The 11,592-nt window shown below is 52.7% G+C and overlaps 1 protein-coding gene across 1 annotated transcript; it reads right to left on the bottom strand.

Moving 5' to 3' along the window:
• Nucleotides 1-2,959: 2,959 nt before the first annotated feature.
• LOC119341129 (BEL1-like homeodomain protein 2) lies at nt 2,960-6,566 on the bottom strand. The gene is made up of 5 exons (XM_037613011.1): nt 5,996-6,566; nt 4,231-5,368; nt 3,751-4,133; nt 3,541-3,601; nt 2,960-3,417 (listed from the first exon to the last, which is right to left on the bottom strand). Exons 2-5 carry the CDS (start codon nt 5,305-5,307, stop codon nt 3,280-3,282), a joined length of 1,659 nt encoding a protein of 552 aa, XP_037468908.1. The 5' UTR covers nt 5,308-5,368; nt 5,996-6,566; the 3' UTR covers nt 2,960-3,279.
• Between the last annotated feature and the right edge of the window lie 5,026 nt (nt 6,567-11,592).

Below are 11,592 nucleotides of genomic sequence, written 5' to 3'. Positions count from 1 at the left end.
ACTCCATCACTGGCGGCGGCGGATCGGAGCCGAGGAAGAAGACCACCGGACTCCATCAATGGCGGTAAGCACTTCTCTCTCTTCGACATGAACGCTTAATTCGATCCACGACGATAGATTCGATCCACGGCGGACGTGAATGGGGAATAGAGGTAGCTAGTTCATAGGGTAATTCATACTAGTTCATAGCAATTCATACGAGTTCATACATGCAAGATCGGTAGATTTTAGGATTGGGGGATAGGGGAATAGGGGGAAAGGGGGCACAGAACGGACACCGGCTGACCGCGGCGGCCGTCACCGGCGTGCGGAGCGGCTGGTTGAGCCGCTGGCCTTCATCTTCTTCTTCAATGCCGTGTGGGCCGGCGGGTCGTCCTCGTCATCCTCGGTGGAGTCGAGGTCGATCTGCCAGGTAGGGCGGACTGACTCCGGCGCCCTAACCGCCTCTTCTTCCTCCTCCTTAGGCTCCCCGCCGATGACCGCCAGTGGTGCGATACCCGTCTCCCAGTACACTGCGGCACGGCGGTCATTAGGAGCCCAGTAGGTCTTGTACTTGCACCACTTCTTCCTATGTTTAGTTTCGTCGTAGACGGCCTGATTCATGGCCCAGCGAATGATGTCAACTGCCATCGCGCCCTTCGCTGGGTCAGGAATCAGCGTCTTCAGCTCATCTTTAGTGGCCTTCATGAGCACGTCATTGGATTCGTTCTGCATGTCCGACATGGATCCGAAGTTCGAGCACACCTCCATGGTGTTCTCGAACTTGGTCCGGTCACCAGCCGTCCACCCGAGGAAGAAGGCCCTCCAGCCAATACCCCAAGGGAAGGGGTTGCCGTTGGAGATGGAGCTAGAGCTCATGGCGATGGGGAGGAGGAAGGTTGACAGTGAGAGAAGAGAGGGGGTGGGTAAATAGTGGTGGGCACGGTGAGTAAATATAGGGGGGGTGGAGAGGAGGAGAAGAGTGACAATCATGTCGTTTTAACTACAAGCTCTTGAATTAGCCATAAACTCTGTGCAATGCCTGACTCCATGACTTGTGTGCAGATCAAGGATAGCAATGAGATGGGCACGGAGGTGCTCCCGACCGTTGACAGCAAGAGCAAGAAGCCCCTTCACCCAATGCCTGACGAGGTTGAGCTGCCGCCCACCATCGAGGAAGACCGGAAGACGCCTGAGGGTGGCGACAACGAGGGCATGGAGGAGCCCCCCAGCAACAAGCGCCGCAACTACGACCACTACCATCAGGAGGATCGCCCAACTCATTTCTACAAGGTCATCCTTGCACCGAAGCTTGAGTGCATCCCCATGCCCCTGGACTTCACCAAGCACTTCGTCGCGGTGCCGACGGAGTTCAAGCTCAGGAACAACACCGACTGCTCCTGGAAGGTGACGGTCAAGCTGATGAACGTCAGGGTAACCCTGGATCAGGGTTGGGCCACCTACGCAGCCATTCATCAGATCAAGATCGGCTACATGGTGACGTTTAAGCTCCTCACTCCCGACACCCTCAAGGTCATCATCTTCAACGACGATGGCATTGAGGTCGTCAACAAGTGCGGGAAGCACGACGAAGCCTTCGCCGCCAAGGAGTAGGGCCGGGCCACCTCTTTTGAGCGTACTATCGAGTCTGCTTTGAACTTGTTTATGGTTTATGCGTTGAACTGTTATATCTGTGGTACTGCTTATATCTGAATTATGCTAGTTGATGCTCTATTTATACTCTGTTGTGCTTATGATGTGTGCTGCCGAAGTGTGGTGGTAACCTCACCAACTAGCCAAAGAGGTTACCACACATCAGGCTTTGCATACAACCAAACACCATGCCTTGGGTTTGTGGACTAACATGCAGGAAACCAAACACCAGGCAGTGTGGTTCAGCCCATGCAGATAAGAGGGCAAGCAGGCAACCAAACAACATGCATATGGTGTATTTGAGGCTGCATTTGCATAGCCAGGTTGGGTGAAAAAGTGTATGCAATGCGGGTACTGTAGCGCACGGCAACCAAACACGCCCGTCAAGAACCTTGATGGCCACGGCCTCCCCGCCGAAGAGGGAGCAGGCGTGATAGACCTTGGCACATGTGCCACAATCGAGGAGGCGGCCGAGCTCGTACTTGCCGAGCAGTGGGGCACTGTGCTTGCTTGCCTTGCTCTTGGCGACAGTCATGTGCGGCGACACCGAGGTGAGAAGCGAGAGCGGTTGGAAATCTATTCGCTGCAGTACAATGGATTCCTGGCCGGCGACTTGTGGCTGCGCGTGAGCACGGTGTGAGCAGCAGGAGGAGGCGGGGGGCTAGGCGCGATAGTGGAGGAAGCCGGCATATGGATCGACGGCAACGTGCGGCCTCAACGCACGGGCAGCCCGCCCGGTCACTGCCGGTCACGAAATTTTGACCCAGACGGACCTCGGACGCCCGAGATGACAGACACCCCTCATATCTAGCCGAAATATGGGACGGATATAAGGGGGGCCGGGCACGCCTGACCCGACAGATTGTGCGAATCCCGAAAGATCAAGATACAACTCAGCTTATGAACTTTCTGCGGATGCATCAGAATCTTCAAGATTATCAGGTGCACGCGCAACTACTCAATGATCTTGTCAAGCATTTGTTATTTACGTGCGAGAATGACTTGTATGATCGACATGCATGAATTTGCATGGATTTAAGAGTCATTTGCATGGATTTGAAGGTCCGGATTTGAGATATGTGCAATGCCTGAAGCGAAATATGAGGCCCCGTCCGCAGACGTATAGAGAGCTGGATTTGCCTAGTTCGATTGAAGATGCAATGTCTAACAAAACCAAGTAGATAGCATTTCCAAGTGTCCAACTTGCATTGACGCACACATGAAGCCAAAACGTGTGCCGAACATTTCATGTGCCGGCGCGATCCGTTGTCAGCAAAACCGAGGGCACGATTGCAACATGGAACAGCGCGATGCAAAAAGGATCCAATCCGTAACAGCAACGCAGCGTGCTTCTACTCGTCTGCTGGGCAACTCGCAATCTTTCAAACCTCTTGATGTCATGAACAATCAACGATCATGCGACAGAGGTTTCCGTTTAATCGTAACTCGCAGGCACCGGGTGGCAGTTATATGTACACGCAAGAGAACTACAGGGTACCACATAGATAGGGATCAGATGATGAGCAATGGGCAGAGAGACAGAAGGACCCATCATTGGCTGTCCAGCAATGCTTGCACGGAAGCTCTGAAGAAAGCACAACGGCTAGGGCTCCGTGCAGTTCCAACCTCGGCCATCCCCTCCCCTTCCTAGCCGACGACGTCTTTGCTGCTCGGAAGCTCGGCGGCGTCGCCGCTGCGCCCCGAGCTCCTCTTGAGCTCCTCGTACATCTCCTCGATCATCGGCTTCCACAGCCGGACGCGCGCGTTGATGAACCAGTTGGAGACCTGGGGAACGCAGCAACATACATTTTCATACGGTGCTTTTTTCTTGTTGCAAGTTTGCTCTGGTCTCTCCAGCAAAACGGAGCTTCCGTGGTGAAAAGTGAGCGTGGGATTTGTATTTTGTACCTGGCTCCTGCTCAGTCCGCTCCTCGCCGCCAGCATGTCCTTCTCGTGGTCTTTCGGGTACCTGGCACGAGGGATCAGAAGATCGGTTCATCTTGCAGATAAATCTCGTGACCAGAAATATCATGTTCATTCAGTTAACAAAAAATGCTGAAATTCTTCAGACTCAAAACCATTGCTATTATCCAAGTCCAAAGCAGAGGTGAAACTTACGGGCGGAGGAAGTTCTCGAACATCCAGGCTTTGAGCACGGCGACGGACTTCTCCGGCAGGCCGCGCTGCGGCCGCCACGACTGCTGGTCGCCGCGCCGGAGCTGCTGCAGCGCCCAGTGCTTCTGGATGAAGGACGACTCCCAGCTCCGCTCCTTGTCCGCCAGCGACGACGGCTCCCCGTGCCCGCCGGACCTCTGCGCCACCGCCACGATCAGGCCCGTGATCCGCTTCCTCAGCCTCCGGTACACCGCGGAGAGCGCCCGCTGCGCGAACGGCGGCGGGGCGATGGCGCCGCCTCCGCCGCCCGGATGCGCCACCATGCTGCTGAACTTGGACGCCGTGGTCTGGATATCGTCGAAGCACCGGTTGCACCTCTGATCCATCTGCATCCATCCAACAGGCTCTGCCATAAGTTTTTTTTTTTTTTTGACTATGGTAAAAACAGTCTGAAGTTGAGATGAAATTCAGGTGCTCGCTCACCAGCTGCAGCAGTTTCAGGAGATCGTTCCTCACCCTCTGAGCCTCCATCCACCTCCCGCCGTCGGCTGAGTGCTCCTCGGAGGGCAGCATCAGGTGGTTGGAGCTCACCGACGACGGCGTCCTCGCCGAGCAGCTCGATGAGAGCAGGAGGCTCGCCTCGCTGCCAATGTCGCTGACTGAATCATCAGTCATCTCGGCCACGTCTTTCAGCAGGCAGCCGGCGAACCCATTCAGCAGCTCCTGAGCAATGTGCGCGTATCCCGACCGCGGCAGCACCTGCGAGAAGTGCGGAGGCCTCGAATACATCTGTGGGTACACGTGCCGCAGCTCGTAGTCGCCGGCACCGACATCGCCGTAAGGAGGCAGATGGAACTGGCCGGCGCCGGCGTGAGCCCTGACGGCCTGAGGCTGCTGGTAGCCAAAGCCTTCGCTGTTCACATGGGTCAGGCCGGAGCAGCTCACCTCCGAGGACTGCTCCGGCATGCTCGCCATGGTGACCGAGGAAGACTGGGCACCTAGCCTGAGCGAGAGACCGCTCGCCGCGCCGGCGACCGCGTCCGGAAGGTCGCCGCCGCCGGAGAACGCCGTCGGGTAATACGGCTGGTGGGTGGAGGCAGCGCTTGGTCCGTCGTAGAGCCAGCCACAGTGTGGCTCTCCACTTATGAGCTTGGCCATCTTTGACGGCTGGGCGATGGTGACTTCCCTCGGCCCGTACTGGAAGAAGTCCGCCGAGCCGGAGGCGGAAGGGAGCATGGAGTGCACGGTGCTGCAGCTCTCGCCAGCGACGGCGTAGGCGTCGTCGTTCATCTCATCCGTGGACATGCTCGCTTGGTGGCTGTCCCGCGAAGGAGCGGCGGACCACACGAGCTGGTTCGCCGGCGAAGTGACCATCACGGCGCTGCTGGCCATGAAATGCGCGGCCACCTCCGCGCCGCCGGAGGCGAAGCCTGCATCGTGAGGCATGCTTGGGTAGAAGAATGGCGCTTCGGAAGAACCGATCATGCCGCTGCCGCCGAAGAAACAAGTGTTCATGGCATCGAACCCCAGCTGCTGCTGATAGGATGGATTGCTAGACATCTTGAGGCCTAGCTCCGTAGTCGCCAAAGACAAATCTTGCACACTACCAATTTTAAAAGACCTGAAGCAAAGCAGCAGTAGTATATGTGAGCCAAATAATTGGTGACATCAAGACACAGTTAACAGATTGTTCCTTCACAAAGTTGAAGATGCAAGGTGAGCTACTGTGCGAATTGTAGCAGGCAGAAATGCACACCAAATTGCACAGCACTGACCACAGGAGGAGGAAAAAAGTTCACCTAATTTGCGGCAAGAACAGAAAAACACCACCTACTTGCTAGCCTTGGCACAAAAATGCAGAAATCTAAAGCATAGCTGATCTAGAAAAAAGCCACCTAAAGCACACAGTAAAACAGGTTGTTTGTCCTGGAATTTCAAAATGGGGCAGCGCAAGAAAAGCGCCAGAATAAATGGAGAAAGGCTATATGGGCATGAGTTGCAGTAGCCGCTCTCATAAGAAATTGTGCTTATCCAACTGCTCATTCAACATTCCCTTGAGGAACCTTTTTCTTTTTCAACATTCAATATTCAACATGAGAACCAACAGCGCAATCACTAGAGATCTTCCATTCCAAGCCGTACCACACAAAGAGATAGTAATCGCAAAAACAAGAAGTGAAATAATGTTGAAGAACCAAAGTGGGAACAGCCGAGGAAGCCCTCCGGAGCTAGGGATTAGTAGCCGAACCTTAAACAATCATGGAGAGAGAAAGCACCGGCGACGGCGACGGCCTATGAACCGCCAACCACATGCACCTCCGTCCTACCTCAAGGGGCTTTCAACCTGGAACGGCTAGCTAGCGAGGGCGAGTGAGGCAGCAAAAGCAGCAGGGCTTTCCAAGCACCGCAGGAGAGGAGATGATCAGCGAGGAGGAAGAAGAAGAAGCTGGAGCTAGCATACGGACCCTAAAATGGAAACGAGAGCATTTCCTGATATCACGGCTGCAATGCGGATGGGCTGCAGCTCGTGACGACGACGCTGAGGCGATCTCTCTATTTCCCCTCTGTTTCTACTTTCTAGTACTACTTCCTAGCAGGCGAGAAAGAAGCTGGGGAGCAATTGGGAGAGGCCAGGGAGGGTGGTTTTATCAGGCTCGGAAACCAGCACGAGGAGGAAGAAAAATGGAGATGCCCACTTGGTTGGCAGGCCCCTCTGATTGATGATCTCGGCACTGATCAAGAGAGATCTTGGGCGGCAGGGCGCTCTCTCTCTCTCTCTGATGCACACATGCACGCAAGCCACCAGGAACAGAGACGAGAGGGGCCCTACGCTGCTCTGCTCTGCTCCAGGAGGGGGCAGCGGCGTTTTAATGCATACCAAAAACTGAAAGTTGCTGATGCCCATACGTAGCAAAGCAGGGAAAAGGACGGGGCATGGGCTTTGGTTGGATCATGGAGGGAAGGGTGTAGAAGAATAGTGCTGCCCAACATGTGGCGATGGATTCAGTTTGTTTAATTTATGGTGGTTTATCGCCTCATGATTGTGCTGTTTCAATCCCCATGCACCTGCAGGACAAACCATGAACTAGTAGATTATTATTAGTCCAGTGCTCAATCGCCGCACACTGCATCAGTGTGTATATAAAATGCATCATCTCATGAATGTCTGTTAAGTAACCAACAACATACGCCTAGCCGCTAGCTTATCTATCCTGCTACCACAGTGGTAGTATCCGTGTGTATCATTCGCTCATTCATTCATTCGTAGCACTGTTTATACGTAGCATGCATGTGGCTGGCTTCAGTGTTCAGGCGATTGTGGCAAAGGAACAATTCTTCTTTCTAAGCACGAGCAGGCGCCACTTGCTCTCGTCCGCTACAGTGCCGCTGCTGCCCCCCTTGCGGCCAGGCTGCAAGCTGCAAGCAGCAGCGAGTGAGTGCTCACCTTTCACGCCTGCTTGAGCAAATGCAAGCAAGCAGAGCATGCAGGGGCGATGGCTGGGGCAGGAGGTGAGACCGGGCCAAGGCGATGCGTCCAAACGCTCCTTGGCAGCAGGGAGGGTGTGGGGGAGGACGCAACAGCGGCAGCCTACAGTGCCGCAGATGCGCGCGCGCGCATGCATGCATGCGAGATCAATCAGCAGGGTGCATGATTTTGAAGATCCAGCATGGAGGAACACACGAGAAACCATGGGGGGAGAGAGAGAGAGAGAGTTGGGTGGCTTTTTCAAGGACAAGTATCTGCTTGGTTTTTGCTCTAAGCAATGTACGCATACTACTAGTAAGTATCATCTGCATCTACGTCTGCTGCTGCTCTAGCTGTGCGGGCAGATAGATGCAAATGATCAAGCTAGGCAGCCTAAAGATCTGGCGGGAATCTCTGTGCAAGCCTAGCTGTTGCTGTTGGCAGGGAGGCTCAGCTAGAGGCTAGAATTGCCCTCAAACAAAAGGACCACTGCTACTGCTCAGGGATCCCACGCTCTCGCACCTGAAACAAGCTAGGAGTAGGAGTACATGGTATTTATGGAGCACCTGCCTGTTGTTTCCATGGTGGTATTGGCCATTTGGACAATAATACAGTATCCCAATCTATATCTACACCTAGAGGTGTGTTTCTCTTAATTTTTGGTCGTAGAATTATTTCGTCCGTACATATATGAGATGGTAGTAGAATTTTTGGCCGTTCATGCATGAGTAAATTTTCAGGCTGGTCCTCCAAACCGTGTAGTCTAGCGACCCGGGTTCAATTCATAGAATTGACAGATGATGCACAGGGTTTTTTCCCATTTATTGAGGATCAAGTTTGGTGTGTGGTGTAACCTCTCATCAAGAAATATCTTGATACTCATTTAAAAAATTCTGAGAACCATGTTTATCTTGGTACTCATACTAAAATGGCTGTATGCATCCCTGGTTGGTGCAGAGGCCGGGAAGTGAAAAGCTCTCCCATTTTCAAAAACTATCGCTGAGTGAAAGCATGTGGAAGAGAGACTTGAGAAACGCTTAGCCAGTTGGAAGGCCAAGCTCTTGTCTTACGGGGGACGATTGATCTTGATCAATTCAGTTCTAAGCAACATGGTTTTATATATGTTGTCATTCTTCCACATACCGAGAGGGGTTCTCCAGCGACTAGACTACTTTAGATCCAGATTTTTTTGGCAATGCGATAACGAATCCAAGAAATATCGACCGGCTAGGTGGAGCGTATTATGCAGACCTAAGAGTCAAGGGGGCTGGGAATCCAAGACCTTGAGATTAAAAACATTGCTCTTCTCAGCAAGTGGGTTTACAAACTACTCATTGAGAATGGAGTATGGCAGGAAATCATTCGCAACAAGTATGTGGGATCCAATGCCATTTCTCAAGTTCATTGGAAACCAGGGGATTCGCATTTCTGGAGTGGTGTGATGAAGGCCAAGGAATTCTTTTTCCAATTTGGGACCTTCTCCGTTAGGGACGGTTCTCAGGTTCGATTCTGGGAAGATACCTGGCTAGGGAATAACCCACTAATGGTGCAATATCCGAGCTTGTATAGGATTGTTAGACATAAATTCGTCACAATCAAACAAGTTTTAGGACAAGAAAATCCTGTTATTTCTTTTCGTAGGGACCTTTTTGGCCCTCGCCTGGCAGCATGAAATGAATTACTCACTCGCCTAGAGGACATTCAACTGTCAGGTGAGCCGGACATTTTTCGATGGAACTTGCATCAGAATGGCAAATTTTCAGTCAAATCCATGTATGATGCAATGGTTCATTGTGATGTTCCAGTTGATAACAGGAAATTGTGGAAGCTCAAAATCCCTCTAAGAGTGAAGATTTTCCTTTGGTTTCTTAACAGAGAAGTCATCCTAACTAGAGACAATCTGGCACGACGAAACTGGCATGGTTCCAGGACATGTGTCTTTTGCCAACATGACGAGTCTATTAAACACTTACTTTTTAAGTGCAAGTTCGCTCGGGCAGTTTGGGCCATATAATCTATACCCACCACGTAGTGCACGGAACATGTTCGGCAACTGGTTGCGGGGTATTGATAAACAATTTTCTGCACATATTCTTGTGGGAGCGGCGGCCTTATGCTGGGCACTGTGGCTTACCAGCAATGATGTGATTTTTAATAACAAATGTGTCTCATCTCCTATGCAGGTTATTCATGTGTGTACACGATGACTCCGTACTTGGTCTATCCTGCAGAGGCCGGAGGACAGAGACCTTTTTATGATGGCGTCTACACGGCTGGAGCGTATGGCCAGGGAGGTTTTCTACCCCCATGGATGGCGGTGTGACCTACGGATAGGATCTGCCACTCCTTAGGCTGGACATTTTTTTTGATTGGCGTTGTATCGAATTATTTTTTGCTTTTAGGGTACTGTGGACTTTTTTGGCTGTGTGCATCTAGCTATGCAGAGGCCGGACTTTCTTTCGATGCGATTGTATCACCTCGATTGTAACACCCCGAGACCGACACCCCAGAAGACTTGCAGCTATTCCGAGTTTCGCCGTGTGTTTTATTTGCTTGTTGCATTGCATCATGTCATCTCTTGCATTGCATCGTTTCATCATGCCATCATATCATTAATTTTTATAACTCTTCTAAATAAATTGTATGGATTTTTCGATCCATTTAAATCGAGGGAATTCACTTGTGATTTCTCTTTATAACATATTAAAGCCTCTCAATATTATTAGGGAGATATAATAAAATTATTCCATTTATTTGGAATTAACCATAACCCACTTGCAAAATATCCCATGCCGTTGTTATCTCAATTCTTGGTCTCCAACCTTGCCCATAATTTCTTTCATCATTTTCCGGAGCTCCACCAAAAATCTCAACATTTTTGGACACTTCAAAAACCAAGTCCTAGTTCAAACCCATTTGAGTGAAATTCAAATGAGTTTGAATTTACATCTTTCAACCTTGGCCTTTTCAATTTTCTTGGATCAAACTCATTTTTTTGAGTCTGGGAAAATTATCCCCATGCGCAAATTCTTTCCCGAACCCTCTCTCCTTTTTTCTTCTCTCTAATAATTTTCTGCTAGGGAAAATAAGAGAAAGGACAGAGTGCGACCCAACAGGCCATCTAGGCCCATCCGCAGCCCAGCCGCCACTTGTATCCATCCGGACCAGTTGGGCCAAGGCCCAGCCGCCGCACCCCTTCCTAACCCTAGTCCGATCCCTCACCCAATCTCCTCCTCTCCCTCTCGTCCTCCCAAACCGCCGCCACTCACACCCGCAGCGCCCGAACCCGTCGCTCGCTAGCCCTCTCCCTCCTCTTGATCTCTCCCTATCGCTTCCCCGCAGCGCCGCCATCTCTCTCTGACCCCTCGCTCTCACCCTCTCGTGCCCTCCCGAGCCGCCAAGAAGAGAGAAGGAGGGCTCGCGCCCGATCGCCGCCGTGTTCGTCCCCTGGTGCCGTTTCTGCAGCGCCTCGATCAATCTTCGCCCTCGCGCAAGCCGCTCCAGCGCCGCCACCATCATCGGAGATGGGCTCCCGCCGCCTAGATCTGCGTTTCATCCTCGCCCATGCGGTTCCCCTCGCCGCATCTCCCCGAGCAGGAGCTCCGCCTCCCCTGCTTCGAGCCAAGGCCGACGCCGGCCACTTCGTCCATGCCATCCCATGGAGGCCTAAGCCGCCGACCTCGCCGGGCCTCCATCTCCGTCCCGCGCCTGGATCCATGCTCTGGATCGAGAGGAGCTCGATCCCGAGCGCCTTCTGCCCGTCCATGTCGCGCATGAGCACCGGTGCGCCCCTTTGCTCTATTGTCACGCCGCTGTTTCCTCTCCTTCAACCCGCGTCGCCTCTGCCAGCCCTGTGCTGCTGCTTGCATCTGCCAAGCTCCTCTGCCCCGTTTCGCCTCGGCCTCGACCGAGGAGGATGAGCAGCATTGCTACCTGCTTGATCCGCCTGCACGCGCACCTCGCGTGTTGACTGCGACCAGCTCCATGCCCGAGCGAGCACACTCCTGATCCTGATGCCCAGCACCGCCCAAGTTGTCGCCTCTACGCACCCTGCAGTGTTACCGTGGACGCATGCCCCCCCAGATCGGAACCTCAAGCGCCAAGTACACCACCGGCAAGACCCGGACTCCAAACGCCAAGTACAACTACGAACCTGAAGACCTCGGATGCATCAAGTTCCTTTACGACCTGTGTACAACTACCGTCGCCAAGACCGGACCGACAAGTACCCCGACAACGTGTGTACCACTACCATCGACCCTCGAAGACTCCATGGACATCAAGTTCCTCGCCGTGACCCCGAACATCTACGAAACGTGAACCACTACTTCCTCTACCATCGTCGTGTACCACTACTTCCACTACCGTCGCAAGAACGA

The sequence above is a fragment of the Triticum dicoccoides genome, chromosome 7B, assembly GCF_002162155.2.
Source record: "Triticum dicoccoides isolate Atlit2015 ecotype Zavitan chromosome 7B, WEW_v2.0, whole genome shotgun sequence".
Lineage (NCBI taxonomy): Eukaryota > Viridiplantae > Streptophyta > Magnoliopsida > Poales > Poaceae > Triticum > Triticum dicoccoides.
The sequence above is the reverse complement of the archived record's forward strand: the minus strand, read 5'-3'. Positions and strand labels throughout refer to the sequence as shown.

Coding starts and splice junctions, on each gene's coding strand:
- LOC119341129 (XM_037613011.1), bottom strand. CDS start 5,307: ATGTCTAGCAATCCATCCTATCAGCAGCAGCTGGGGTTCGATGCCATG. Junction 4,134..4,230: donor TCCTGAAACTGCTGCAGCTG/GTGAGCGAGCAC, acceptor GGATGGATGCAG/ATGGATCAGAGGTGCAACCG. Junction 3,418..3,540: donor GCGGACTGAGCAGGAGCCAG/GTACAAAATACA, acceptor TGCGTTCCCCAG/GTCTCCAACTGGTTCATCAA.